This window comes from Podarcis bocagei, assembly GCF_964188305.1.
Source record: "Podarcis bocagei genome assembly, chromosome: 8".
In the NCBI taxonomy this organism is placed as follows: domain Eukaryota; kingdom Metazoa; phylum Chordata; class Lepidosauria; order Squamata; family Lacertidae; genus Podarcis; species Podarcis bocagei.
The window spans coordinates 8,725,268-8,751,132 of NC_138133.1; the positions used below are offsets into that span (position 1 = coordinate 8,725,268).

A 25,865-nucleotide genomic window follows, 5' to 3' on the forward strand; every position below is an offset into this window, starting at 1 on the left:
AGGGGGCACCACAGTGCACACATTGCGACACACACACTGTCCGGTTGCATGTCGATGGTGGGCAGCGAGTGGCAACTGCTGTGACAGATAGAATCAGTCACCCATATCCTGGTATCAGATAATTCAATCTAATCTTATTAATCTGTAGGTTGTTAGTAGGGAGTGGCCATTCAGACAAATGTAAGCCTTCAGGATTGGGGGGGGGGGGGAATAAGATGGAGATAGTAGCCAGGTTTCAGCAACATGAAATGAGGATTCATGAATGTTATACTACACGTAACGTAAGTGTTAGATGCAGGTTTCTGATGAGTGATTTATTTATTTTTTGTACTGAACCCTACTGGAATCTTGTACATACGCCTATTATTATTATTATTATTATTATTATTATTATTATTATTATTATTATTTCTACCCCGCCCATCTGGCTGGGTTTCCCCAGCCACTCAGGGCAGCTTTCAACAGAACATTAAAAACAGAATAAAACTTCAAACATTAACAACTTCCCTAAACAGGGCTGCCTTCAGATGTCTTCTAAAAGTCAGATAGTTGTTTATTTCCTTGGCATCTGATGGGAGGGCATTCCACAGGGCGGGTGCCACTACTGAGAAGGCCCTCTGCCTGGTTCCCTGTAACTTCGCTTCTCACAGTGAGGGAACCGCCAGAAGGCCCTCAGCGGTGGACCTCAGTGTCTGGGTTGAACGATGGGGGTGGAGACGCTCCTTCAGGTATACTGAGCCAAGGCTGTTTAGAGCTTTAAAGGTCAGCACCAACACTTTGAATTGTGCTCAGAAACGTACTGGGAGCCAATGTAGGTCTTTCGGGACTGGTGTTATATGGTCTCGGCAGCCACTCAGTAAAGGTTTGAGAATGAGAATGAGACTTTCAAGACTGCATGCACATATAGATCCTTGGGCTCAAATGATGTCCCCTCCCCATTCCTCTTTTAGCGTGTCCACTTATGGTTTTAAACTAACCAGAGACTTCTGAACTGCGGAGGTTGGTTAGTTTGAACTATGGTTTGTTAACAAGTCAAGATCCCACACCAAAATTTGACCCTGGTTTGTTTCAACAAACGGTACTTTTAACTAAACAGAGTTCCTCCACCCCACCTCATCCTGGTCCCAGTTCAGACATAAAAGAAACTCTAGTTAGTTTTAAATGGGAAGCAAGTAGCTTCTGATCTCCTTCTCATGGCTGTGCCAGAAGAGCGGAGGGGAATAAGGAGTGTGTGAACCCAAGGTTCACTGTTACTGAAGGTAAAGGGTAAAGGGACCATTAGGTCCAGTCGCGGAAGACCTATCATCCAATGCTATGCAATTACTTTGCCAGAGCAGATGCTTGCAAGACAAGGCTGTTAAGAGTGATAGCCAAGTGAAAACATCCAAGTGGCTCTTGTTAGTACAAAAGAAAAACAAAACATGGCAGTCACTTACACTGTTGACAAAACCAATAAGCTGTGCTATGCTGTCGGTTACAATTTCTTTGCTTCCACCCAAAAAGTTGTACTGGAGAGAAAAACAGTTGCATGCATCATAGCAAAAATAAACAATAAAATAGACAATAGTTATGGTAGACTGCCAGTGTTGGCAACAGAACACTGGGTCATAGGCAACTTGGTCTGAGAGCTGAACCAAACGTTGGGCCAACATATATGGTAAAGGGATGTGAAGTGCTTTGAATGCACTTAGAGCTCGCCTTTCAGTGCATGTGTGTCTGTAGGATAGCAGTGAATCAAACAACCTTAGCAGGGTGAGATGGTCTTCAGGGTCCTCAACAACCTCCTGTCATGGTTGAATTGCAGTCTACTCCTAATATGCTAAGTGAGTATACGGTGTTATCTCATTTTATACTCAGTAGTAGCCCTGCAAACCAGATTAGACTGAGAGAAAATGGCTAGGCCAAGTTGACCCTATATGCCAAATCTCACCATCTAAGACCAACACTCTATCCACTACACCAGCGGTTTCCAACCCGTGTGCCATGGCACCCTGGGGTGCCTAAAAGATGGCCAGGGGTGCCGAAGGCAACACTGGCCTCTGTCCCTCTTTCCTTCCTTCCCTCCTCCTCTGATGCCCTCTTGCGTCTCTGCCTCCCAAAGGAGGAGCTGTTTGCTGCAGCAACCCTGGCTACAAGCTCCACAGGCGAATAGTGTGACCCAGGCGTCCACTGCTTCAGGAACTCGCTGCAACCAATCTACGCCAATCTGCTGCCCATAACCTACTGGCAGAACCTATTTGGTGTTTCGCAACTTTCTGACTAGCTGCAGGACCTTAGCCAGACCTAGCAGAGTACACGCAGAATCCACGGAAGCAATTGGCGACTTGGCTGCAGATAGGATAGACGAAGCAGGAACCAGGAACTTGTAGTTAGGTGTTTATTATATAGAGTGGACTATTTACAGGAACAGAACACGGATCTTTAGCTAGCTCTCTCTGACACGGCTCACAACTCCTACACTCACTGACACACTGAACCACAAACTACCAGTTAGTAGGCCACTAATTATCACTCCCTTGAGAGAGCTTGACCAGTCTGTCTCCGTGCCTCTGTTATCACCAGGCAGACTTCTTCAGATTGCCTTCTGGCTGTCTGCCAAACCTTAATTGACTCTGTGTGAGTAGCTGCACATACACAAATTCTCAACAAATGGTGCCTCTGGGTCTGGCCAGGGGGTGCTGGTTGCCAGGAGCTGAGGTAGCTTCAGAGTAAGCAAGCAAGTGGGTGAGAGAGCCCAGCCCTTACTGCTCAGAATGGACGAATAAGTAGGAAGCCAGGCAGGTAGGCACCATGCTGGCCTTTCTTGTGCTTGCTGTGTGCAATGCCTTCCTGGGAGCTGAATGCCCAGTGCCAAAGGGAGCCTTTCCACCCTGCAGGCGGCAGCCTCCCAAGGTGAGTACGGTACTGGCCTCACGTTTACCTTCGGCCAATGTCCATTGGGCCGCTAAGGCTGGGGGCATCCTCTTCCCAGGGCCTCTTTGGGGTGGTTCAGAGACCAGAGGCAGTGGCGGCAGCTGCCTGGAGGACTCCCAAGAAGAGGAGGCTGAGGGAATACTCCACAAGGGAGGGTGTCTGAAAAGGGGTGAGAGGCTGTAGGCAAGGGGTGACATAACTTGGCTTCTGAGGCTTGGAGTGTGTTTCCCCACAGGGCAGCCGCAGAAAGAATGTACCATATTTTTTGCTCTATAAGACTCACTTTTTCCCTCCTAAAAAGTAAGGGGAAATGTGTATGCGTCTTATGGAGCGAATGCAGGCTGCGCAGCTGTCACAGAAGTCAGAACAGCAAGAGGGATTGCTGCTTTCACTGCGCAGCGATCCCTCTTGCTGTTCTGGCTTCTGAGATTCAGAATATTTTTTTTCTTATTTTCCTCCTCCAAAAACTAGGTGCGTCTTCTGGTCTGGTGCATCTTATAGAGCGAAAAATATGGTAGTTGGTCAAGGGAGCAGGGACTCAAAAAGGTTGAAAACCTCTGCACAACACCATGCTGGTTCAATGAATTGCCCTTGTTAGCATTCCAAGAAGATGTATTTCTCGTGGTCAATAACTTACCAAACCCTTATCCAAAACGATATATATTTCTATATATCTGTGTACTTTAGTGACATCTGACAGTGGCTGAGGAAAGACAAAATAAATCACATTTAGTAATAATTTTTGTATTTTGGTCCCTGGAGCTTTTATAATACAAAATGGGTTAACGTTAGCAGCAGATTACTAGAACCAAGCCTGCATCAAGCTGCCCCACTCAAAAAAATCACTTCAAAAGCTGTGCATTTGTCCAGTTCACCTAACAGTGGTTTTCACTTTCCCAATTTATTCATCTACAGACAATCTCTCCAGAATAGGCACCAATGCACTCAAGTCCCATTGCTGTCTAAGGGTTTCAGCAGAGGAGTGTGGATAACGTTTAAAAAATCCAAAGCAGCATTCGGAAAATATGCACAGCTGTGCCCAGAAAGGTATTTTGATACGGTTTAGCATTAGGGTTTGGTGTTTGGAGGCAAGCAGGTATTGGTCAAGACATGAAGATGAGAGTCAAGCAAGAGGGCCATCAAGTCAACCTGATGGTATTATTATTTCTTAAATTTATTCACCATTTACTAGATAAAAATGTCTTAAGGCGTCATAAAAAGGATACAAGTACAGATGTTTAAAACAAATATCAAAAAGAAAAATAAACTGGAAGTGTTCATTCTGCAATACTATAGAAAGGATAAATCCTATGCCACACTACTAAGAGATGAACACCACAACCAGCTATACAATATGACCCCAATTAGGGATCAAATTAAACCTAAAAGTTTAAAATGGTGGTGCCATGTGCACCTCCCTGAAGACAGCATTCCACAACCGGGGAGTCACCTGTGAAAAGTCCCATTTTCAGGTTGCCATCACCTGCACTAGCCTCAGAGAAGGGCCTTGGGTGAGAAACACAGGCAGGTGGCTCAGTATGGCTCCACTTCTCTTTTGGGGATGGAATCATTCCGGCGGCATCAGCACTGAGGGCTGGGCTGGCATCCCTCAACCCAGTGCGCGTGCACCCTCCCCCCACCTGGCACATGCACACATGCACACACGCACCCCGGACGCCAGCAACCAATGCTATGCCACTGCCTTTTTCTGTTCTTTTTAATTTAAAAAAAACTTATTCTCCATATCCTGTGTACAGGTACATCACAGACATCCAGTGCAGGTAAGTTATGCAATGAGCATACAAAGGAAAATACACCTCTTCCCACCCCAGTAGCTATTGTCTATTTATTGCATTGCATCTGTACTGTAAGCCTACTAACCTAAGTTCTCAGGGAGGACTCCAAATAAGAAATGAATATTGATGGTAATCACTCCTAAAGGCCAGTTTAAGAAGGCAAGACACCTCTTAGCACTTACCGCATTATCTGAGAGCAACTTATAAGGCATGCCCTCGCTCCCCGGTTGTCTTTCTGTAGATGGCAAATCTTCTCTCCTAAGTAGACTCTGGAGGTTTTTGTTGTTTATTTGATAAATCAGGTGCTCAAAATTAGCCGAGTCTTTCAAATGCTCAACTCCATAGCTGACATTCTCAAACTGCAACAGCCCTCTGGAAAAAATAGAAAGTACTAGCCAAGGTTCAAGGAGACTATAGGAAAAGTGAGCTTAAAGGTAAAGGGACCCCTGACCGTTAGGTCCAGTCGCGGACAACTCTGGGGTTGCAGTGCTCATCTCGCTTTATTGGCTGAGGGAGCTGGCGTACAGCTTCTGGGTCATGTGGCCAACATGATTAAACTGCTTCTGGCAAACCAGATCAGTGCACGGAAACGCCATTTACCTTCCCGCCAGAGTGGTGCCTATTTATCTACTTGCACTTTGACGCAATTAGCTGCTTCTGCACAGCATCATTTTGAGCGTCTGCGCATGTGTGAGTGGCGAAACCCGGAAGTAATGTGCTCCATTACTTCCGGGTCGCCACGGAGCGCAACCCGAAAATGCTCAACCTGAAGCTACTTCAACCCGAGGTATGAATGTATAGAGAAGGAAACGGCTGGCATAAGGGCTGCCGACTAATCCCTGGAGTCTGCTAGCCCTGTGTTTGGGTGCACAGTATCTTATGATGCTGGCCATCTCCTCCGGATACCTCATTCAGGGACAGGGGTATTTAGCTGTCTACTGGAATGCTTAAGCAAGGCCTCCACTTACGCTCAACCTGCATGTTTGTGAATAAGCTCAAATATTACAAAACACAAGTAAGTCTCCAGTGATTTCCTTCCAAAGGAAACCAAACCTGGATAGACACCACACCTGGGAACTTTCCACTGCTCAGAGAAGAGCAAATATATTGGGCTGCTGCAAACTTCCACTGAAGGAAGTCAGGAGTGTGAAACACTAGGATGGGGATGAGAGAGACAGAACATATACTGCATGTACTTTTGTGAAACATCTGGTGCCTGGATTATGCTGGAGACAGGTCGCTGCTAGGCTTGACAGATAATTGACTTAGGCTGTTGAAATCTCTTACCTGAGCCCATGACAGGTGCTGAGTATTGCAACAGAGTTTGGGAACCCTTGTATGTATCCTTGATAGAAGCATTCACCCTAAAGTTATTTTTTAAAATTAGAAAAAAGCAACTGATGCAGCATTTACACAATTGAAATTCTCTATCAACTAGGTGCACATGCAGTTTTTAACCCTCCCCCTCCTGCCGCACAGTTTCAATTCCCCCAGAATTGTGCTTCTAACCATCTTCTATCCATTCAAGTCAATGTGCCAATGATAGCTTGTCTTAGAAAGAGAGAGCCTAGCCACAGTTATTTGTGCTGTTCATGGGAATTACTATTATCTATCAAATGTGTGCACTCCATCTGAGGATCACAGGGCAGTTTTCAATGCAAAAATAGAAAAATAGATTATTGTAGTAACAAGCAAAAACAATAACTACCACCCACCACCCACCGTTTAAAAGGCCATAGATTGTTTAATCAGCCAAAGGCCTGGGAGAAGAGGAATATGTTCTTGCCTGGCCCCCAGAGATATGTAATAAATGTGCCAGGTGAGCCTTCCTGGGTGAGCATTCCATTAGCAGGGAGCCACCCCAGACATTCTCATATTGCGGTCCTCTAGGTAAAGGTAAAGGACCCCTGGAGGGCAACTATGGGATGTGGCGCTCATCTTGCTTCAGGTTGAGGGAGCCGGCGTTTGTCTGCAGACAACTTTCTGGGTCAGGAGGCCAGTATGACTAAACCGCTACTGGCACAACAGAAACACCGTGATGGAAGCCAGAGAGCACAGAAACGCCATTTACTTTCCTGCCACGGTGGTACCTATGTATCTACTTGCACTGCTGTGCTTTCAAACTGTTAAGTTGGCAGAAGCTGGGTCAGAGCAGTGGGAGCTCACCCCGTTGCGGGGATTCGAACCACCAACCTTCCGTTTGGCGAGCCCAAGAGGCTCAGTGGTTTAGACCACAGCACCACCTGTGTCTCCTGCTTTACCTTTACTTGCTGAATTCTGTACCAGCTGAAGATTCCAAACCATCTTCAGAGGCAACCCCACATATAATGGGTTGCAATAATCTAAGCTAAAGGTTACCAGAGCATAGTTTGCAGAAGTTATGCTATGCCTGTTCAGATGGGGCGCAGCTGGGCACTCAATGCAACTGAGACCACTTGAGCCTTACGTGGAAGCAATGGATCCAGAAGCACAACGAAGCTGTGCACCAACTCCTTCAGAGACCTTTCTTTGAGTCCCTGGGCTATTTGAGGCAAGGTGTGGGAGGTAACTGGGGTGTGTGGGGTGTTCTGCTGCGAAACCCCTCCTTTGGAAATTGCTCACCAGAGAAGCTTCCCCATTACTTCCTTACAAATGCCATATGCATTTTTTTTTTACTTGCCCCCAGGCTTTTTACAATGTTTAGACTGAAGGGTTTATCTGATCTCAAAATGCCCTTTCCCCACAATCTTCTTCTGTGGTGAAGTTAAATCTTTATTGTTACACGCCACCCCAATCTCCATGAGCAGTGATATTCCAGGGGTTGCAGGCACACTGTAACCCAGGGTCTGTGTTTCCTTTTGAGAATGAGGCACAGTGGAGAATGGGGTGTCTTTATGATATATGGTTTATTTACACATACATACAACCTGTTTCTAAGGGATGCGGGTGGCGCTGTGGGTTAAACCACAGAACCTAGGACTTGCTGATCACAAGGTCGGTGGTTCGAATCCCTGTGACGGGATGAGCTCCCGTTGCTCGGTCCCTGCTCCTGCCAACCTAGCAGTTCGAAAGCACGTCAAAGTGCAAGTAGATAAATAGGTACCACTCCAGCGGGAAGGTAAACGGCATTTCTGTGCGCTGCTCTGGTTCGCTAGAAGCGGCTTAGTCATGCTGGCCACATGACCCGGAAGCTGTACGCTGGCTCCCTCGGCCAATAAACCAAGATGAGCGCCGCAACCCCAGAGTCGGTCACGACTGGACCTAATGGTCAATGGTCTCTTTACCTTTTTACAACCTGATTCTAGATGGGTGGGAATCCCAGTATTACACCCCAAGAGGATCTCTTGTGTCTCAGATTTTAAAGAGACCTCAGCCATAGCTCTGCATATCTCCCTTCTGCTTGCTACTTTCAGATTGGAGAGGATTTTCCTCCACACTCACTTCGTGCTCTGGCATCTCCCCACCCCCTGCCCCCCTCCCCGCCGCCTTCAAGTTTGCAAAACCAACACTTCCTTTCTGTTGGCTTACTTCAGGCCCAAGGTAATTCTGAAATTTCTACTGCCCAACTCTGGCATTGTCTTTGCTAACTATACCCCCTTTGCAGCTGGCACAGCCTCTGCTTTGCTGCTGACCAGGAGAGTCTTTGTTTCTTAATGACTTATCTGCCAGGGAATTCTCCTTCGGGGGGGGGGGCAGGGTTAGTCTGCATTTTACACTGCTTTTTTGGGGGGTGGGGCAGAATATTGCATGCAGGAATTTAGGAGAGACATGGTACCCCACACACCCATAACAATATTGTATTGCCTCAAAATTCTGTACACTGCTTTGGGAGGTGATGCATCTGACAAGTGGTGTACAAACACTTAAAATCAATCAATAAATGTCTGAAATGACATCCAAAGAACCTTTACCTGAATATGTGGGGAACTGGGATTAACAAAGCCTCCTCGGTTGTATGTATAAACCCAAAAGTCATTGGGCAAAAATGTTCTGTGAAGAAAACAACAAAATGATATTTACATTGGCACTGCAAAAAGAATCACTGACTTCCCTCTGGGAAAAGTCTCATAGGGTTGGGTTGAAGAGGTAACTAATGAAGATCCCCTAGAACGCTGCACTTTGTCTTTGTCAGCTAGCAAGCTGAGGAACAGAAACAGGGGATGCTTCTGAAATATGCTGGCAGTGCTAAGTGGAGAGGTACAGCATTCATAAATACTAGTAGCAAACTGCCTATCACAATGACGGAGGCCGAGCTCTTTACTGCAGTGCTTCCCATATCACCTTGGGAGGTTGTGGGCTCTCTCTCATTGGGGGTTTCTAAGCAGAGAGTGAATGGCCCTCTGTCGTGGATGCTTTAGCTGAGATCCCTGCACTGCAGGGGGTTGGACTAGATGACCCAAGAGTCCCATCCAACTCAACAATTCCATGATTCTGTGATTACACAGTGTAAGGGAATGGAGGGAAGGTTGTTCTCACCACAATGCTCTCTCCCTTTGCAGTGGTTTGCTTTTCCTCCCACTGAATTGAATGGTAACCATTAATTTCCACAGAGGAAATCCAAGGGTTGTTCTCAAGAGACACCATAGGGGGTGTTGAACTAAATATTTTATTTACTTTTGGTGTCCTTGGCAATTAATAAGCAATGTAGCCTGAGTGTTATTTCTTTATTGCTATTATTATATTTGTTTTATATGAAACTAATAAAACATGTATTATTATTTTTAAGGAAAAAGAATAAATTAAATTAGTTGGTGTCCACATAGTCTTCTCCTGACTTCTGTTTCCAGGTCACACTAAAGCATAACAGCATGTTGGAATTGTGGAATGACATTTTGGAAGCTGGTGTTTAAAGACAGAAATAGGAATAACAATATAAATTATAATCCAGGCTGGCTCCAGAATTTGGGGTGGGGGGTGGGGGGCCAGAATCTCACATGAACTTTAGGCCTTTCTCTCAGTACCCCTTACTGCCTCGTGGTGCCTGCAGCTTTATCAGTTTCCCTCTCTAAGGAGGCTTCTCCCATGTCATTTCTCTTTTTCTTTAAGTGCCTTTTAGATTCATCCATTTTTAATCATTGCTGGAATTTTTTCCACCATGCCGTTTTCTTGGGAAGTTCCATTGTTATGTATGTGTTGTCATTTTTTACTACTACTACTACTACTAATTTTTAGTAGTCATTTTTACTACTACTACTAAAACTGGGCTTCTTTGAACCCTTGTAAGCCATTCCAGGAACTTGCTGCTGAACAGTTTGGGTAAGATGTTTCCTAAGAAATAAACAAACAAATCTTTTGTCGGGCGCTTTTGTCTAGAGCAGGCATAAACTGAGAATTCTCAAACTGCCTCTGACCTTCTGGACAGTTCTGAGCAATATAAGACCAGTGGCCCTGTTGAGGTAGTAGTGGACTAGAAAAGGCCCAATCTGATCACCTTCTGGAGCTAGCCATTATGGACTCCTGAAATCAAAATCCAGTGCAGATTAGTAAATGGCCTGGGTTACGTGTCGCGCTAAGACAAGCCATGGTTCTCCAGGGTTTCAGATGGGGTCTCTGCCTAGAGACACTGGAGATTGAATTTGGGACCTTCTCCATGCACAGCGCATGCTCTGCCACTGAGCTACAGCCTCCCCATTGTGGAAAGGTTTGCTTTAGCAGAGTTAAACAATCCCCTTTATTCAGCGATCAGCTTGTTGCTGACTTGTCTGAGTTCTACTAATAAAGATGCCTTCCTGGTTAAAAATCCCTTTGAATCCCTCTTAAAGAATACACACATGAATCTGATTCATGTTAATATAACACTATTTTACTCTCAGATTCATTCAGGTTTACAGAACTGTATCTGAAGGCAGGCTTAGGTTACATAGCAAGCAAATAAACTATACCAGAGGGAAGTTGGTCCTGAGGTGACTGCAGCTGAGCAGTTATCTTTCAAAACCACCAGCAACCGACAAACTGGTTGTCACAGCTACTGGTTAGAACATGGAGGCCGTTAGTCCTCTGTCGGAATGTCGCACTTGGCTGCACCTTTACATCCCACACCCAGAAGCCAAAGGGTTAAGACTAGGGGGTCACTTACTGTTGCTGCAGGTGAATTGTGTATATCTTCTTTTTTATTGTAATAACGTAAGTCTGTGTGCTCTGGACAATTAAAAAGAGAACAAAAAAATCAATCAGAAGAGTATGTTGAAACAGTACTTTTACAAATGAAATGAACACTCTCTATTGAAATGTATTTGATGACGGCAGAAAAGCTATGGCAGGGATTGGCTGAGCCTCTTTATCTCAGCAGGCCTCCTGAGAAGAGCCTGAAAGCCCTGCCTGGCCTCTTTCCACCTGGCTTGGGGCGGGGCCTGAAAGGCTCTTAAGGATTGCTGCTGTTGCTGCTGCCCAGCGATTGGCTGAGCCAGGGCTATGGACTGTCTGGTTCCGAAGTGCCCTCTCCGACTGTATGAAGCCCAGAGCAGAGGGTGATGAAACAGTTGCTGAGACGGCAGGATTGCCGGTGGCAGAAACCTCATTTTGAATCAGACCGGACACGGGTTAGAGCTCAACGTTGAGCCTACCAAGTGGCGATGGCGATGGCGAAGAGGACTTTCCTCACCGCCTCTACTGCATCTGCAGAAAATAGCAGAAGGAGACTCTTTCAGGTGGTTCACAATTTAACAGAACCACTTTTGTCATTGGGCCCTGATAAAGACCCCAAAATCTCCTGCAACGATTTTGCAAAGTTTTTTTTGCAGATAAAGTCGCTCAGATTTGGAAAGAGGTAGACTACACCATGGGAGCAAGGCCGGGGAGGGAGAGTGCTAGAGTCCTGTCTAGTCGAGTTGCTGAACAACTCCAGGCACACCTGGAGGATGTGGACCATTTGGATCCCTTCCAATCAGGATTCAGGCCTCATCATGCAACTGAAACCATCTTGGTTATGCTGGTTGATGATCTCTGGTGGGCTATGGACAAAGGTGAAAGCTGTTTCCTAGTTCTGCTGGATCTCTCAGCAGCCTTTGATACCATCAACCATAACATCCTTCTGGACCATCTAGAGGAGCTGGGAGCTGGGGGCATTGTTATACAGTGGTTCCGCTCCTTCCTCCTGGGCCATGTCCAGAAAGTGGTGTTGGGGGATGAGTGTTCAGACCCCTGGGCTCTCACTTGTGGGGTGCCTCAGGGTTCCCTGCTCTCCCCCCCCCATGCTTTTTAACATTTACATGAAGCCGCTGGGAGAGATCATCAGGGGGTTTGGGCTGGGTGTTCACCAGTATGCAGATGATACCCAGCTCTATATCTCTTTCAAATCGGAACCAGTGAAGGTGGTGAAGGTCCTGTGTGAGTGTCTGGAGGCGGTTGGAGCCAAAGATTCTTATGCACAACTGTAGAGTGCACACATGAGGATCTTTGCTCATTCACTCACCTGGAGGACCCCAAGTGTGGAACATGTGCCCTGTTTGTGGGTTTCCCAGAGGTATCTAGTTAACTCCCATGGGAAGCAAGCTTGGGAATCACTGTGCAAAATATCATCCACTGAGTAGATGTTCACTCCATAGCACAAACTTTTGAATAAGTATATTTCTTAATTCCAAATACCTCATCTTCTCCTAGACCATCTTCAGTCATGTTGGATGGAATTTTCTTTGGAATTGTGATATCTAAAAAGGTTTGACAATCTGGAGAAGAAGAAAAATGCCAAGAAGTTAATCACCATTTAATGTCTATAAGGCGCAAATGTCACAGCACCGTAAGACACCTAAGAATAACATTCAATCACATTCAGTTGCACATTCTGAATTCACTGAGAAATGGCTGAATCCCACATGAAAACAGTGAGTCTGGAAACACCCTTAATGATATGTGGCAGGTTGCACCCACAACAAACTAGTCTGGAGAGGTCCTTAGATCATATTGCAGCCTGCTTGGGAGCAGGGGGCTGTCTCTCTAGAAATTCTATATACATTTACGTCATATAAATTAGGATTGCTAACCGAATAGAGACGTAGGAAAGACAAACCCTTGTGCCTTTATCAGTACCATTCTTCTTTTTTCTATTTTTCTCCATTTATTAAATTCTTACAACATATAATGACATTGTACACAAGTAATAAAATATCCCACCCTAACCCAGAAGGCAATACATCCAAAATAATATCCAAATAACACAATAAGTTCTTATCCCAGACTACCATTTGTATAGAAAGCAATAAACAGTTTGTAAACCAGAAACTTTTAGACTGTTTTCATTTCTAGCCATATGCATAACAAAGCTATACCAATCTGTTACAAGAGAATTTATGTTTCAAACCTTATGCCAATTTTATTTATGTTGATTTTCCCACAAGTGCTATTTGCCATATTTTATTGTACTAATTTGTCAGAGATGCACCCTACAACTTCTTTTAGCATCTCATTAGGAGCCACTATTAAAAGAAAACTTAGAGGTTTGAGCCGTACATTGACATCATTGCCTGTGAGAAGACTTGAGCAGCATCAGTTCTGGATATTTTGAAATATATTTTGACAAATCTTTTCCTCCCAGAACTTTCCCACCTCATATATGTGTTGATATGAGCCTAACTTCCTGCAACAGTTTGGTGAGCAGGAGGAACGAAAATGGGCTGATTGTACTGGTGTGAGATACCATTTTTGCACTATGTTAAGTGCTACTTTGCCAACAAAGGTCCGTACAGTGGTGCCTCGCAAGACGAAATTAATTTGTTCCGCAAGTTTTTTCTTCTTGCGAGTTTTTCGTCTTGCGAAGCACGGTTTCCCATAGGAATGCATTGAAAATCAATCAATGCGTTCCTATGGAGACCGTCCGGGGACAGAGGGGAAGCGCCGCTCTGTCCCCTCTTTTGAAGCAAGGGGCTGCGGGGAGAAGATCGCTTCTTCCCCGCTGTCCCCGGACCTCTTTTGAAGCAAGGGGCTGCAGGGAGATCGCTTCTCCCCGCTGCCCCTTGCTTCAAAAGAGGTTCGGGGACAGCGGGAAGCGCTTCCCGCTGTCCCCGGACCTGGGGCTGTGGGGAGAAGATCGCTTCTTCCCCGCTGTCCCCGGACTTCTTTTGAAGCAAGGGGCGGCGGGGAGAAGATCGCTTCTCCCTGCCGCCCCTTGCTTCAAGAGAGGTCTGGGGACAGCGGGGAAGAAGCGCTGCGCTTCCCGCTGTCCCCGGACCTCTTTTGAAGCAAGGGGTGGCGGGGAGAAGCGATCTCCCCGCGGCCCCTTGCTTCAAAAGAGGTCCGGGGACAGTGGGAAGCGCTTCCCGCTGTCCACGGACCTGGGGCTGCGGGGAGAAGATCGCTTCCCCCCGACACCCCTTGCTTCAAAAGAGGTCCGGGGACAGCGGGGAAGACCCACTGTCCCCAGAGGTTGCGGGGCAAGCTTCGTTTTGCGAAGCAAGCCCATAGGGAAATTCGTCTTGCGAGGCAACTCGAAAACGAAAAAACCTTTCGTTTTGCGAGTTTTTCATCTCGCGAGGCGTTCGTCTTGCGGGGCACCACTGTATAGTTAAAGCTATGGTTTTCCCAGTAGTAATGTATGGAAGTGAGAGCTGGACCATAAAGAAGGCTGATTGCCGAAGAATTGATGCTTTTGAATTATGGTGCTGGAGGAGACTCTTGAGAGCCCCATGGACTGCAAGAAGATCAAACCTATCCATTCTGAAGGAAATCAGCCCTGAGTGCTCACTGGTTGGACAGATCCTGAAGCTGAGGCTCCAATACATTGGCCACCTCATGAGAAGAGAAGACTCCCTGGAAAAGACCCTGATGTTGGGAAAGATGGAGGGCACAAGGAGAAGGGGACGATAGAAGACGAGATGGTTGGACAGTGTTCTCGAAGCTACCAGCATGAGTATGACCAAACTGCGGGAGGCAGTGGAAGACAGAAGTGCCTGGCGTGCTCTGGTCCACGGGGTCACGAAGAGTCGGACACGACTAAATGGCTAAACAACAACAAGTGCTACTTTTCCCTTTAAGGGAGAAGGGCCCTGGGCCAGGGGTAGGTTCAATCCCTGACATTTCCAGGTAGGATTGGGAGAGATTATTGCCTGAAATCCGGAAGAGCTGCTGCCAGTCAGTGTGGACAATATTGAGCTACATGGACCAATGGTTTGACTTGGTTAAGGCAGCTTCCTAGGTTCCAAGGCAGAGACAGATTTTAAAGGACATTTCCTCCACACTGAGGTTGACCCCTCTTCCTAGATAGTAAGCTGACAACTGGATACCCACATCTGCCTTAAACCATCTGCTGTACCCATCTCTGTTAGGATGCCTATGTGTTCTGTGTGGGGCTTCCCTTGGGACTGAGCTGGAAGATGCAGTTAGGGCAGAATTCTGCAGCACGATTGCTGACAGGAGGGAGGCCTGGTCAGCATGGAGTGTCTGCACTCAGAGATTGGCACTGGCCAAGATCAGGATAAAGCCCTTAACAAATAGGGACCCAGATTCAGGTAGGCAGCCGGCTTGGTCTGAAAAAGTAGAAATATATAAATAATAATAATAATAAAATTGTCCAGTAGCACCTTAGAGACTAACTAAGTTTGTTCTTGGTATGAGCTTTCATGCGCATGCACACTTCTTCAGATAGGGACCCCTTTACCTGCAAAACCTGCCCCACTTGTGCCCAGGGGGCCATTTTCATGGGTGGAGTTGGTGCCACGTGTTGCTCAGCGCCTGATCGTTTCGTGTGGCAGCACCTGCCCTTGGGAACTCCCTGCCACTTGAGATCAAGCAGGCGCCTGCGCAAAGCGTTCCCTGCTCAGAGACGCTTAGAAAGCTGAGGCAACTCGTTTTAGTATTTTAACTTTTGTTATGTTTTGAAGCAGGGTTGTGATTTCTTCTCAGTGCTTTTATCTTTTTGTAAACCGCGTTGAGGGTTTTTAAACCACCAGGCGGCGTGTTCATTTTATGATAGACGGCTCACAGGTGCTCGGGCCTTTCTCAACCTGGGGTCTCCAGGTGTTTCTGGACTACAACTCCCATCATCCCCTAGCGAGCGGGCCCAGAGGATAGGGATGATGGAAGTTGTAGTCCAACAGCGCCTGAGGGCCGCAGCTTGGGCTTGTCCAGTCCGGGTCCCTAAACGGGGCGCGCGCGTGAGGGAGCCCGCCCTCACTCACCGAGGCCGGCGGCGAAGAGGAGCAGCAGCGCCGCCGCTAACAGCTTCATGGCGACGCTTCGCTCTGCGCCCGCCCGCCCGCTCTAACGGTCCCGCCTGGAACCGAGACCCGCGCGGCGGCTGCCGAGCTTCGCGCGCGCGTCAAGGCCAGAGCTGAGGGGCGGCGAGGCTCCGAGAGGGCCGCCCGGCCGCCCTCCTTTGCCGTGGCGGCGGCGTGTTCCTTGGCGAGGAGGGCCGGGGATCCTCCGGGTCAGAGGGCGAAGGGACGGGGCCGAGCTGGACTTCGACATTCCTTCCCCGCGCTCGCTCGCTCACTCACACGTGCGCGCGCACACACGTGTCTTTTGTGCCAACCCCAACCTGCAAGAGTGCGGGGCCCATGTCAAAAGAGACCAGATGACCATCCGACACGCGTCTCGAGTTCCGTGGGGTTGACTCCCGTGCCCATAAAGGGCAGCTAAATAGTGGTATTTCGGTATTTTATTGTTGTGAACCACCCCAAGAACTTTTCTCATTGTACGTCCTGTAAATATTCTGAATAAAACCAACTCGGAGCAGCACCCCAGCTGAGGGAAGCATCACGCACACAAAGCAGATAGACAAACAGACACATATTCCCGTGTAGACCAAATAAACGCATTCCTATTGGGGAAGACGACGACGGGGCCCTCCTGGTGCGTCCAGACCCCTGACCTTCTCTACTCGCCCTTCTTGCTCTTTTCTTTAAACCAGGCAGCACTGCAAAGCCTTCCACATACTCCTCAGTAATGAAGCACACTCCCACACCCCAAATTTAAAATCAAGGTTTACTCAGCACATTTGACTTCAGCTCCCCGTTATGTGCAAATGGCAGCATTGCTGAGAAATACACCAATAATGTGTTTTGAGCACACTAGAAATGTGTACATGTTACTGAGTACGATTGTGTCAAAGAGCCAACCTTTCCCATCCACCGGCAAATTTGTAGCTGATTTCCAGACTTGAACAGTAAAAACTGATTGGTAAGTTTTAGCAGTGCAGTATACAGTTTAGCAAATATCAGGGAGACCACAATAGTTCAAGTATTTTATTATTGCAACTGCAGACATATATATGCAAACACTGTTAAAGACTTCTCTTTTTGGCAAGAATTATGAAGAAATTTACCAAACAAGCATATGCTGAATATTTGCCACCATGTGGGAATTATTCTTAGCATAATTTAACAAAAGTGTTTCATTCTCTGAAGCTATTGTAGCCGACGTATTTTTGTAACGGTCCTTGCACATTATGAAATTCTATCATTCTTGCCATGCAACAATCTTCATCTGCTCTTCTTTTTAAATAGATTATTATGTCCACTCTGTGGCTGCGTGGTCTTTTCCTGGTTGCCTTGGTGAGGACCATGGTTGGCCCCACCAACTCTTGATTCCGGGTGTAGTTTGGATTTGGCTTAGGCACTGGAGGCCTGGAGGAGGGCTGGCACATGACAGAGTGGAGCCCAGGATTACTGGATCTGCCCCAAGACACAGGTCTACATGGATGACTGTGCCTTCTGTCAAAGAACAATCATCATCTGCTCTTCTTTTTTAATAGATGACCATGTCCACTCTGTGGGTGCAGGGTCTATTCCTATTTGCCACGGTGTGAACCAATGCTGAGGGAAGAAAGAAATGTGACCGTTATTACCGAGAGGTTTTGATGGGAATGGATGATGACCGTCCACGCCACGTCCCAAAAGCATAAAGCTGATGAAGAATAACGTGTTTCCAGAAAGAGGTCTGTTTAAACACATATACTCATGCAAATTTAAATAAGTGGCTTTGCTTATGCACCAGGAAGCGTCATATCTTCACTATGGGCATTGAATTGTTTTGTAATAGGTCCCAGAGCTTAAGAAAGGAACTGATCATCCTGAACACCAGGGATGGGGAACTCCAGCTCCCATAAGCCCCAAGCAGTATGACCTGAGATTATTTAATTTATACCCCACCCTTCAGCCTGAAGAATCCCAGGGTTGTATGCAACAATTCATAAAATAGTGCACGTAATAAAAGCAACAATACATAAAGTAACAATACATAAACAAAAGCAACAATACATAAATAAAAGCAACTACATAAAGTAGCAGTAGTAGTAATAGTAGTAGTAGTAGTAGTAATAATAATAATAATAATAATAATAATAATAATAATAGAATGATGAGAGTTCATATTCAACAATTTCTGGAACTCTTTGATAGCCTTAGAGTAACTGAAAGAGAACGACGTTTTAGTGTTGCATCTGATTAAAGAACTCCTCAATGCAAAAGAAAAGAAAAACAAAAGAAGGACACCTCAAGGCTCGCTCTTGCTGAGGTTCTGCTTCTTTCAGCAATGGGGCCTCCAGGAGGTGGAAGGAATGATATTACAGGTATGATGTCAGATTAAGTGCAATAGGACAGCCTTTCTCAACCTTGGGACCCCAATACTGTTGGACTACAACTCCCATCATCCCTAACTAACTAGTGGTCAGGGATGCTGGGAGTTGGAGACCTACAACCTCTGATGTGACGTGACCTTGCCACACCTTTATCAGCAGTGACAACTATCTGCCTGGGGTCACCAGAAGGAATGGCAAAGCTGCATGGAGACTTACTGTCTTCCTTTGTGTCTTACAAGGCGTTTCACAAGTTACCTGCCCATTATTTTCATCCGTGCCATTGCTGGTGAAATTTTGGATTTGAGATTTGAGGCCACTTTTCTGGGGTAAATGGACAGTGAGGAATGTGCTTCTCTTCAAGAAAGCACATATTGTGGTATTTATATGTGCAGAAGCTGCTCCAGGATTTTAAACATAGCACATTACTTTAGTTAGTATACTAAAGCATACAGTGATTTTTTTCTTTAAAAATGTTTAGGGGTACTCTCATTTTGACTCAAGAAATCACCATTTTATAGTTCAAATCAGGGAAAATAAATATAGTAAATGGACAAAAGTGCAAAGAACATACATTACCTGAGGCTAGATTCCAACTCCTACTTCACATATTAAACGCTCGCTTCTGTCTGAGTAGCGATGGTAGTGATGATTCACCATGATAGAGAAGAAAATAAAATGTTTAAAATGTTTAGTTTCTTCTCCCGTTAGATTCACAAAATGTTTAGGGCTACGCATAGCCCTGCGTAACCCCCCCCGAAAAAAGCACTGAAAACGGAAAACGCACGCGCGCACGTGTGCGCGCGCACACACACACAAGAGAACCTGGCAGATTTCTGAGGCACATAGCAGTATAAAGCAAACTCACAGTAAAACTCCCTCTCTGCACTTGATAACAGACCTAACCGAAAAAGAACATCCTAGGATTCCAGACTACATTAACTCTTTCCCTAACACATTTTCCCCCAACCACATCTATCCACTATCTACGACTGCCACTGCTCTTGCTATAGAATCCTGTACTGTTGTGTGTTTGCTATTTAAAGGGACACTTGATTTAGGATCAGGAGGTTGATAAAAAACCTCCATGGTTAGCAAAATAATTAGCTGTCGCTGTCACTGGTCCATCTAACTTAGCCCTGCCTTTAATGACTGGCAGCAGCTGTCCAGGGTTTCAGGTGTTGGAGATGCCAGGGACCAGTGTGTAAAGCCATGTGCTCTGCCATTGAATTATGAATGGGGATGGGGAGAGAAATAATGAGCAGCATCCATTTAAACTGTTTAACCTTTTATCTTCAATTTGAAACTCTGTTTCTCCCTCTTCTGTTGTCAGATGCCATAGGATATTTGTTGTTGACAACCTAATACTGTATGTTGTCATTTTAATATTTTCCTTTTCTATAAAGATAAAGGGGCCCCTGACCATTAGGTCCAGTCGTGGCCGACTCTGGGGTTGCGGCACTCATCTCGCTTGGCCGAGGGAGCCGGCGTACAGCTTCTGGGTCATGTGGCCAGCATGACTAAGCCGCTTCTGGCAAACCAGAGCAGCGCACGGAAACGCCGTTTACTTTGATGTGCTTTTGAACTGCTAGGTTGGCAGGAGCAGGGACCGAGCAACGGGAGCTCACCCCGTCACGGGGATTCGAACCACAGACCTTCTGATCAGCAGTGGTTTAACCCACAGCACCACCCGCATCCCTTAAATCTTAAAACATGCTAATGTACCAAAGTTGATGGGCATTGCCATTCAAATGGGGGGGGGGGATGTACCGCGTCATGTGTTCTATCGCGCAGTGCAAGCCTTGCCTGCCCCCCCAATATTTTATTCAAGTTGGCACCCCTGCTGCCAACACTTTCAGCTCCCACTCCTCTGCTGTTTGTTTGTTCAGATACCAAGCAAGGGGCGTCAGCTTACATCAAAATCCAATTTTAAGTTTATATTGAGCTTATCTGGTGCACAGAGGGCATTTCACTTGATTTAGCGAAACATGCATTTCATGCAAAGTCCTTTGTTTGCAACTTTACTGTCATTCAGTTATGGAATGCTGGTGGGCATTGTTGGGAGCGCCACCTAGCTGGGAGCCTTCGGGAATTACTACAAACTCCTGAAGGTCAACACCACAGAGGACTGGAGAGAGGATATCAAGAAGGTCATGCTGCAGTCAGAGGTGGCCAACAAAAACACTGTGTTCTTTTTATGCAATAACCGAATAAAAGACGAGTCCTTTGTAGAGGACATTAACATGCTGTTGAACATGGGGGATGTGCCTAACATATTTGCAGCAGATGAGAGGGCCGACATGCAAGAAGTGGATACAATGACAAATTGCTATCCTGTGGACCTTCAAAAGCTTGATTTTTGAGCTTCACAAGTAAGTGTGGACTGGAACAGGTAGATTATATGGAAACTTGTAACTGTTTTCATTATCTGCAGTATCCATTGCAAGCTCAGTCTTATTAACAGGGCTGTTCAAAGACAATGGAATACACGCCATATGTTTAAGACACATGACTTCCTCTAATGAATCCTGGGAACTGTATTTTTCAGAGCTACAATTCCCAGCACCCTTAACAAACTACAGCTCCTGATTAGTTAGAAAGCAAAATCACTGATCAATTCTTGTACCTAATTGCACACTAAAATGCTGGTGCATTTTTGTCATCATTTTCCCTCCCGTATCTGAAATTGATTAGGAAATGTGGTGAACTGAAGATTGGAACAGTAAGGAATTAATATCTTGATTATGCCCTCTAACTTGGTTGTCCTCTTTAGGTTGCAACTTCAACCAGAATTGACTCAGACCTCCGCAGAAAGGGAGAAAAGGATGATCCACATAGAAAAGGAAACCATTGAGGTTTCTGATGCCAAGAAGGAGCTTGTGGCAGCAGATGAGAAGGAGGCCAATGAAGCAGCAGCTATTGCTCAGGGGATTCACGTAAGTGGGCTGTGCAGCCTGGCGCTCCCTCCCCATCAGAGCTCATGTTTCCAACAGTGCAGCGTCATAAATGAGAAATCCAAACTAAGAAAGGTTGAAAGAGCTATCAGCGATGTGCTGTTTCTGCCCTATCTGTGGTTTCCCTGGAGGAATGTATGCAATGCTGGTTCTTCTCAGAGTAGGCTCGTTGCAATTAAGGAACCCAAGTTAGTTCTGTCCTTTAATTTCAGTGAATCTGCTCTGAGTAGGACTACCATTGACTCCAGTCCTAAGTTTGCACCTCAAGTGTGGGAATGTTTGTCAGCCCAAGGGCCACCTCTCCTCCCGGGCAACCTTCTGAGGGCCACATGCTAGTGGTGGGCAGGGCCAGAGACAGAAGTGGAAGGGGCGACAAATGCCCATTTTACCTTTTGTACAGCTGGCTGGTTTCTTCATATCCATACCCCATCCACAAGCAAGGGACATTGCCAGAGTTCATGGACACAGTCCAGTCAGACAAAAACGGTTGGGGGACAAAGAGAGGGGGTGTTGCCAGAGGAGAGCTCTGAGGGTCAGAGAGAGAGGAAGAGAGTGTTCTCCATCCTCTGCTATGCCAACTTACCTGAGAGTAAGCCCCATTGAACTCAACAAGACTTACTACTGAATAAATATGCACAGGGCTGCACTGTCAGCACCGGATGGTCACACTGGGAACATGATGCTGCTGAGAGGGGATTCAATCCCTTGCCCCCCCCCCGATCTGATCTGCCTCCCCAAGGCTACTATTTACCCCAGAGCAGGGAGAAATTATTTCTTCCAAACACACATATGCTAAAAGTAACGTTGTTCTAAAACTGCTCCGCTTTTATGGGGTCACCAGAGAGTGAGTGTGATACAGTTAGAGTGTTAGACCGGGGCAACCAGGGTTCAAATCCCCACTGAGTTCTAAAACTCTTTGGGTGACCATGTGCCCGTTGCGCCAGGGAGTGCATTTGACAGGTGGGGACCAGCCACCGAGATGGCCCTCAATCAATTCCAGTCAAGGCACATCCAGTGGCTGCAGCTGCAGTAAGAAAGGAAAGGGTTGCTCTTGCAAAGTTCTTGTTCCACTGGACTGTGTGGTAGCATCCTGACCATGTTCTGTGAATATATTTGATGTGATTACAGGAGGAGTGCAAGGGGAACCTACCAAAACCAATGCCAGCCCTGGAAGCTGCTTTTCGGCTCTCGATAACCTGAACCCGGCAAATACCTCCCTTGTCAAATCCATGCAGAATCCACCAGGACCTATCAAGCTGGTCATGAAGCGCTTGAGAGAAAAGACAGAAAGAAAGCCTGATCCAAGTGGAAGCTGTAAAAACCAAACACAACAAAAAATCATTTATTGGGGGGGGGGGTCATGTGCTTCTTTGCAGATACTGAGCATTGTCATCATCTCACTTTATATTATATATTAAGATATTCAACCAGTAGACTTTAGTCCATATGGGCAAGTGGGGCACTGTCCCTCCAAGCTAAGCCTTTCCTTAGACAGCCCACGCCTCCACCTGCTCCTCCTTAGCCCCAGTGTTGCTGTTATAAAACTCATCAGGAAGGTGGGGGAGGAGAAATCTAGAATTAGTTGACTCTGCCTATCACTGGCTCTACCTCCCCACCACTGCTGAGTCTCCCGCAGCTTGCCCTAAAAGTCCAGTGGGGAATCAGCCTTCCTTGCATTCAATGCAATTAAATGGACCATAGATACAATTGTTATGGGAAGTGAGTCATTATAGTACCTTATCCATTTGCTTTGGCTTAAGAGTCACCTGGCTGCTCAAAAAACTATTTCAGGGTAAAAGGAGGGAGGTTGAAAATCTTCCAGATTTTTTCATGAGATATTCTTATTTTGAAAATATTTTAATATGTATGTATTTATGTGAAATTTCAGGTAGTTCCAAAAAGGCTCTAGGAAATCTGAAATTCCACAAAGGCTTGAAGACTTATGACAAAGATAATATCCCTCCAGCTTTAACTAAGAGAATTAGAGAGAAGTTCATCAACCATTTGGACTTTCAGCCAGCTGTCCTAAAGAATGTGTCATTCACCTGCGAAGGCTTGTGCAACGGGGTGAGAACCATGGACGTGCACGACCGTGTCACAAAGGAGGCGCCCCCAAAACGTGAACAAATCAGGGAAGATGAAGGTTTGTTCACTGCAGAAATGCAGAAGCTCAGTACGAAGCGAGCAGAACTCAAGAAAGTGATGGACCGCCTCCAGGAACTGAAGGATGAACTTGAAGAACTTAATAACCAGAAGAAAGAACTCGAAAACAGCATTGACGAATGCTCTCAGAAGCTGGACAGGGCTGAAAAGCTGAACAGTGGCTTGGGAAGCAAGAAGGATAGTTGGACGGAAGCAACACACTTGCCAGGACTTCGGCACCCTGACCTCACTGGGGATGTCTTGTTATCTTCAGGGACGGTGGTAAAGGAAGCCTTTACTGTTGATTACCATACAGAATTTCAGAAGAAATGGCTGGTTTTGTGCAAGGAGGAGAAAGTCCCATGCTCTACTGTGGTGTAGTGGTTAAGAGCGGTAGACTCGTAATCTAGTGAACCGGGTTCGCGTCCCCGCTCCTCCACATGCAGCTGCTGGGCGACTTTGGGCTAGTCACACTCTCAGCCTCACTCACCTCACAGAGTGTTTGTTGTGGGGGAGGAAGGGAAAGGAGAATGTTAGCCGCTTTGAGACTCCTTCGGGTAGTGATAAAGTGGGATATCAAATCCAAACTCCCCTTCTTCTTCTTCTTCTTCTTCTTCTTCTTCTTCTTCTTCTTCTTCTTCTGATTTCAGCCTGAGTAGCAATTTAGCGGAACCAGTCAAGATCTGTGCCTGGCAGATTGCTGGGTTGCCAATTGATTCCTTTTCGATTGACAATTGCATCATTGTTTCCATCTCAAGACGAAGGGCTTTAATGATTGATCCTCAAGGACAAGCCAACAAGTGGGTCAAAAATATGGAAAAGGGCAATAAGCTTTCCGTTATCAAGTTGTCTGACACCAACTCTATAAGGACTTTGGAGTCCAATGTTGTGGAATACAAAATGATTTATGAGTCTGCCAAACTTCATGAAGAAGAGTTTTCCGTTGAATGGAATCTGTTCACAGGTCTTGACCGCATGGTCATCTTCTGATGCCTGAGACCAGAGAAAATCATTCCAGCCACCCAACTGTTCACTGCAGTCAACATGGGGAAGATACATATCGAACCCCCAACATTTGATCTTGTTGGAAGTTGCTATGGTTCCAACTGCTACTCAGTTGTCATAGTTTCACAGAACTATGCCAGGAAATACGGCATCACAATAGATCACACTGGACTTGAATTTCAGGTAAGTAAAACCATTTCATTCCATGTTTAAGAGCTCCTGTATACTATGCAAAAATAATACTTGGTAACCTACAGGAGACATTCCTTGCCATGGCTAGCAACTAGCACTGGATAGAACCTTCCTTCCGCAAGACCTAGGCCATGTTTTAATACACCATCTCTTCTCTCCTTCCCCCACCCAATTTAGGGGATGATACAGGAGCACAGTATGACTCAACTGCCTGAAGATGGAGCCTATGTGAAAGGGCTTTATCTGGAAGGGCCCTGTTGGGACAGGGAGACCATGCGGATTGGAGAGCCTTTTCCCAAAACCCTCTATGACTCCCTGCCCATCATTTGGTTGAAACCTGGCAAGGGTACCAAAATTCTACACAAGGGAATTTACCTGTGTGCCATATTCGAAACCAGTGCTGAGAGAGGCACGCTGTCCACCAATGGCCAGTCCACCAATTACATCCTCTACATTGAGCTCACTTCTGATTTGTCCCAGAAACACCGGATCAATCAGGGCATAGTTGCGCTTTACCAGCTCGTCAACTAAATGGTTGATGACACATGCCTGCGCTTTCACATGTAAAAGCGCGGCTATAACCATCACCCCTTTAAAAACAAACAAGCCTTGGACTTCCGGGTTGGCGCCTCTGGCAATGGCAGATTTCCTCCGATCGGGAGGAATCCGCTCCGTGGAAAACAGGGTCTGAACTGCCACGGCGAGGAGGAGACCCATCAGAAACATCAGGCGGGAGAAGCCTGTGGACGTGGGATTCGGCTGGCACCTTTGCGCCCCCTCTACTCGCGGGGAAACCCGATTTTGGGGCTCCGGAGCGACGTGGGGTGAGCGGCGCGGTGCCTTGAATCGACTGCTTCTTTCACGGAGTGAAGCCACATTGCTGTTGCCGGAGAGCGCTGACTTTTTCCTGTGGACAATTGGAGCTTAAATAACTGTCCGTGAGTAGAACGGAAAATTGGAATAAGAAATTTCTTTTAATTTGGCACTGAAGCGGGAAGGTCTAAACAGGAAGTCTGCCTTCCTCTTTTTGTAAATAGATTGAAGCAAAGACACGGCAAGCTAGAGCTTAGAAAATCATTTGTAAAGGATCAATTTTCATCATTTAAAATTACTGAACCCCCCTTGGAAGCAGGAGAAGAGGGGAAAACTTTTTCTGGACTGATTAAACTTGCAGAAGACAAGCAAAGAAAAGCAATTCTCCACTGTCCTGAACCTGGGAGCGGGGTGTCAGGACAGAGGTCTTTGGGAAGTTCATTGACTATAGACAAACGTCTTTGACAGATAGTTAAAAGAAGAGAAACATATTGATTCCATTGTTCCCCTTCGCATCTAAAAGGAACAAAATATTGACAAAATATCTGAAAAAGGAAACTTTGTTGT

General features: G+C 46.2%; 2 protein-coding genes and 1 long non-coding RNA gene across 5 annotated transcripts in view; 1 reads left to right on the forward strand and 2 right to left on the reverse strand.

The window, feature by feature from the left end:
• Positions 1 to 15,847, reverse strand: part of LOC308593737 (disintegrin and metalloproteinase domain-containing protein 2-like) — a 41,568-nt gene extending 25,721 nt beyond the window's left edge. For 2 of the 3 annotated variants that reach the window (XM_081206343.1, XM_081206342.1), the window contains exons 1-8: positions 15,797 to 15,847; positions 12,273 to 12,352; positions 10,765 to 10,826; positions 8,600 to 8,678; positions 5,997 to 6,073; positions 4,892 to 5,081; positions 3,551 to 3,616; positions 1,437 to 1,508 (exon numbers count right to left, since the gene is read on the reverse strand). In XM_081206343.1, coding sequence (XP_081062469.1) covers positions 1,437 to 1,508; positions 3,551 to 3,616; positions 4,892 to 5,081; positions 5,997 to 6,073; positions 8,600 to 8,678; positions 10,765 to 10,826; positions 12,273 to 12,352; positions 15,797 to 15,845 — 675 coding nt within the window. In that variant the 5' untranslated portion in view covers positions 15,846 to 15,847. Of the gene's footprint in view, positions 1 to 1,436; positions 1,509 to 3,550; positions 3,617 to 4,891; positions 5,082 to 5,996; positions 6,074 to 8,599; positions 8,679 to 10,764; positions 10,827 to 12,272; positions 12,353 to 15,276; positions 15,448 to 15,796 lie in introns of those variants that run through there. The other variant, XM_081206344.1, reaches the window with a different exon arrangement.
• A 1,000-nt stretch (positions 15,848 to 16,847) lies between these two features.
• On the reverse strand, positions 16,848 to 18,962 carry LOC308593954. The gene is made up of 2 exons (XR_014011136.1): positions 18,772 to 18,962; positions 16,848 to 17,431 (listed from the first exon to the last, which is right to left on the reverse strand). It is a non-coding gene; the product is annotated as an uncharacterized lncRNA (long non-coding RNA).
• A 3,396-nt stretch (positions 18,963 to 22,358) lies between these two features.
• Positions 22,359 to 23,669, forward strand: LOC308593864 (dynein axonemal heavy chain 3-like; the record flags this gene model as incomplete). The annotated part of the gene is made up of 2 exons (XM_081206636.1): positions 22,359 to 22,460; positions 23,035 to 23,669. Exons 1-2 carry the CDS (start codon positions 22,376 to 22,378, stop codon positions 23,667 to 23,669), a joined length of 720 nt encoding a protein of 239 aa, XP_081062762.1. The 5' UTR covers positions 22,359 to 22,375.
• Positions 23,670 to 25,865: the final 2,196 nt, after the last annotated feature.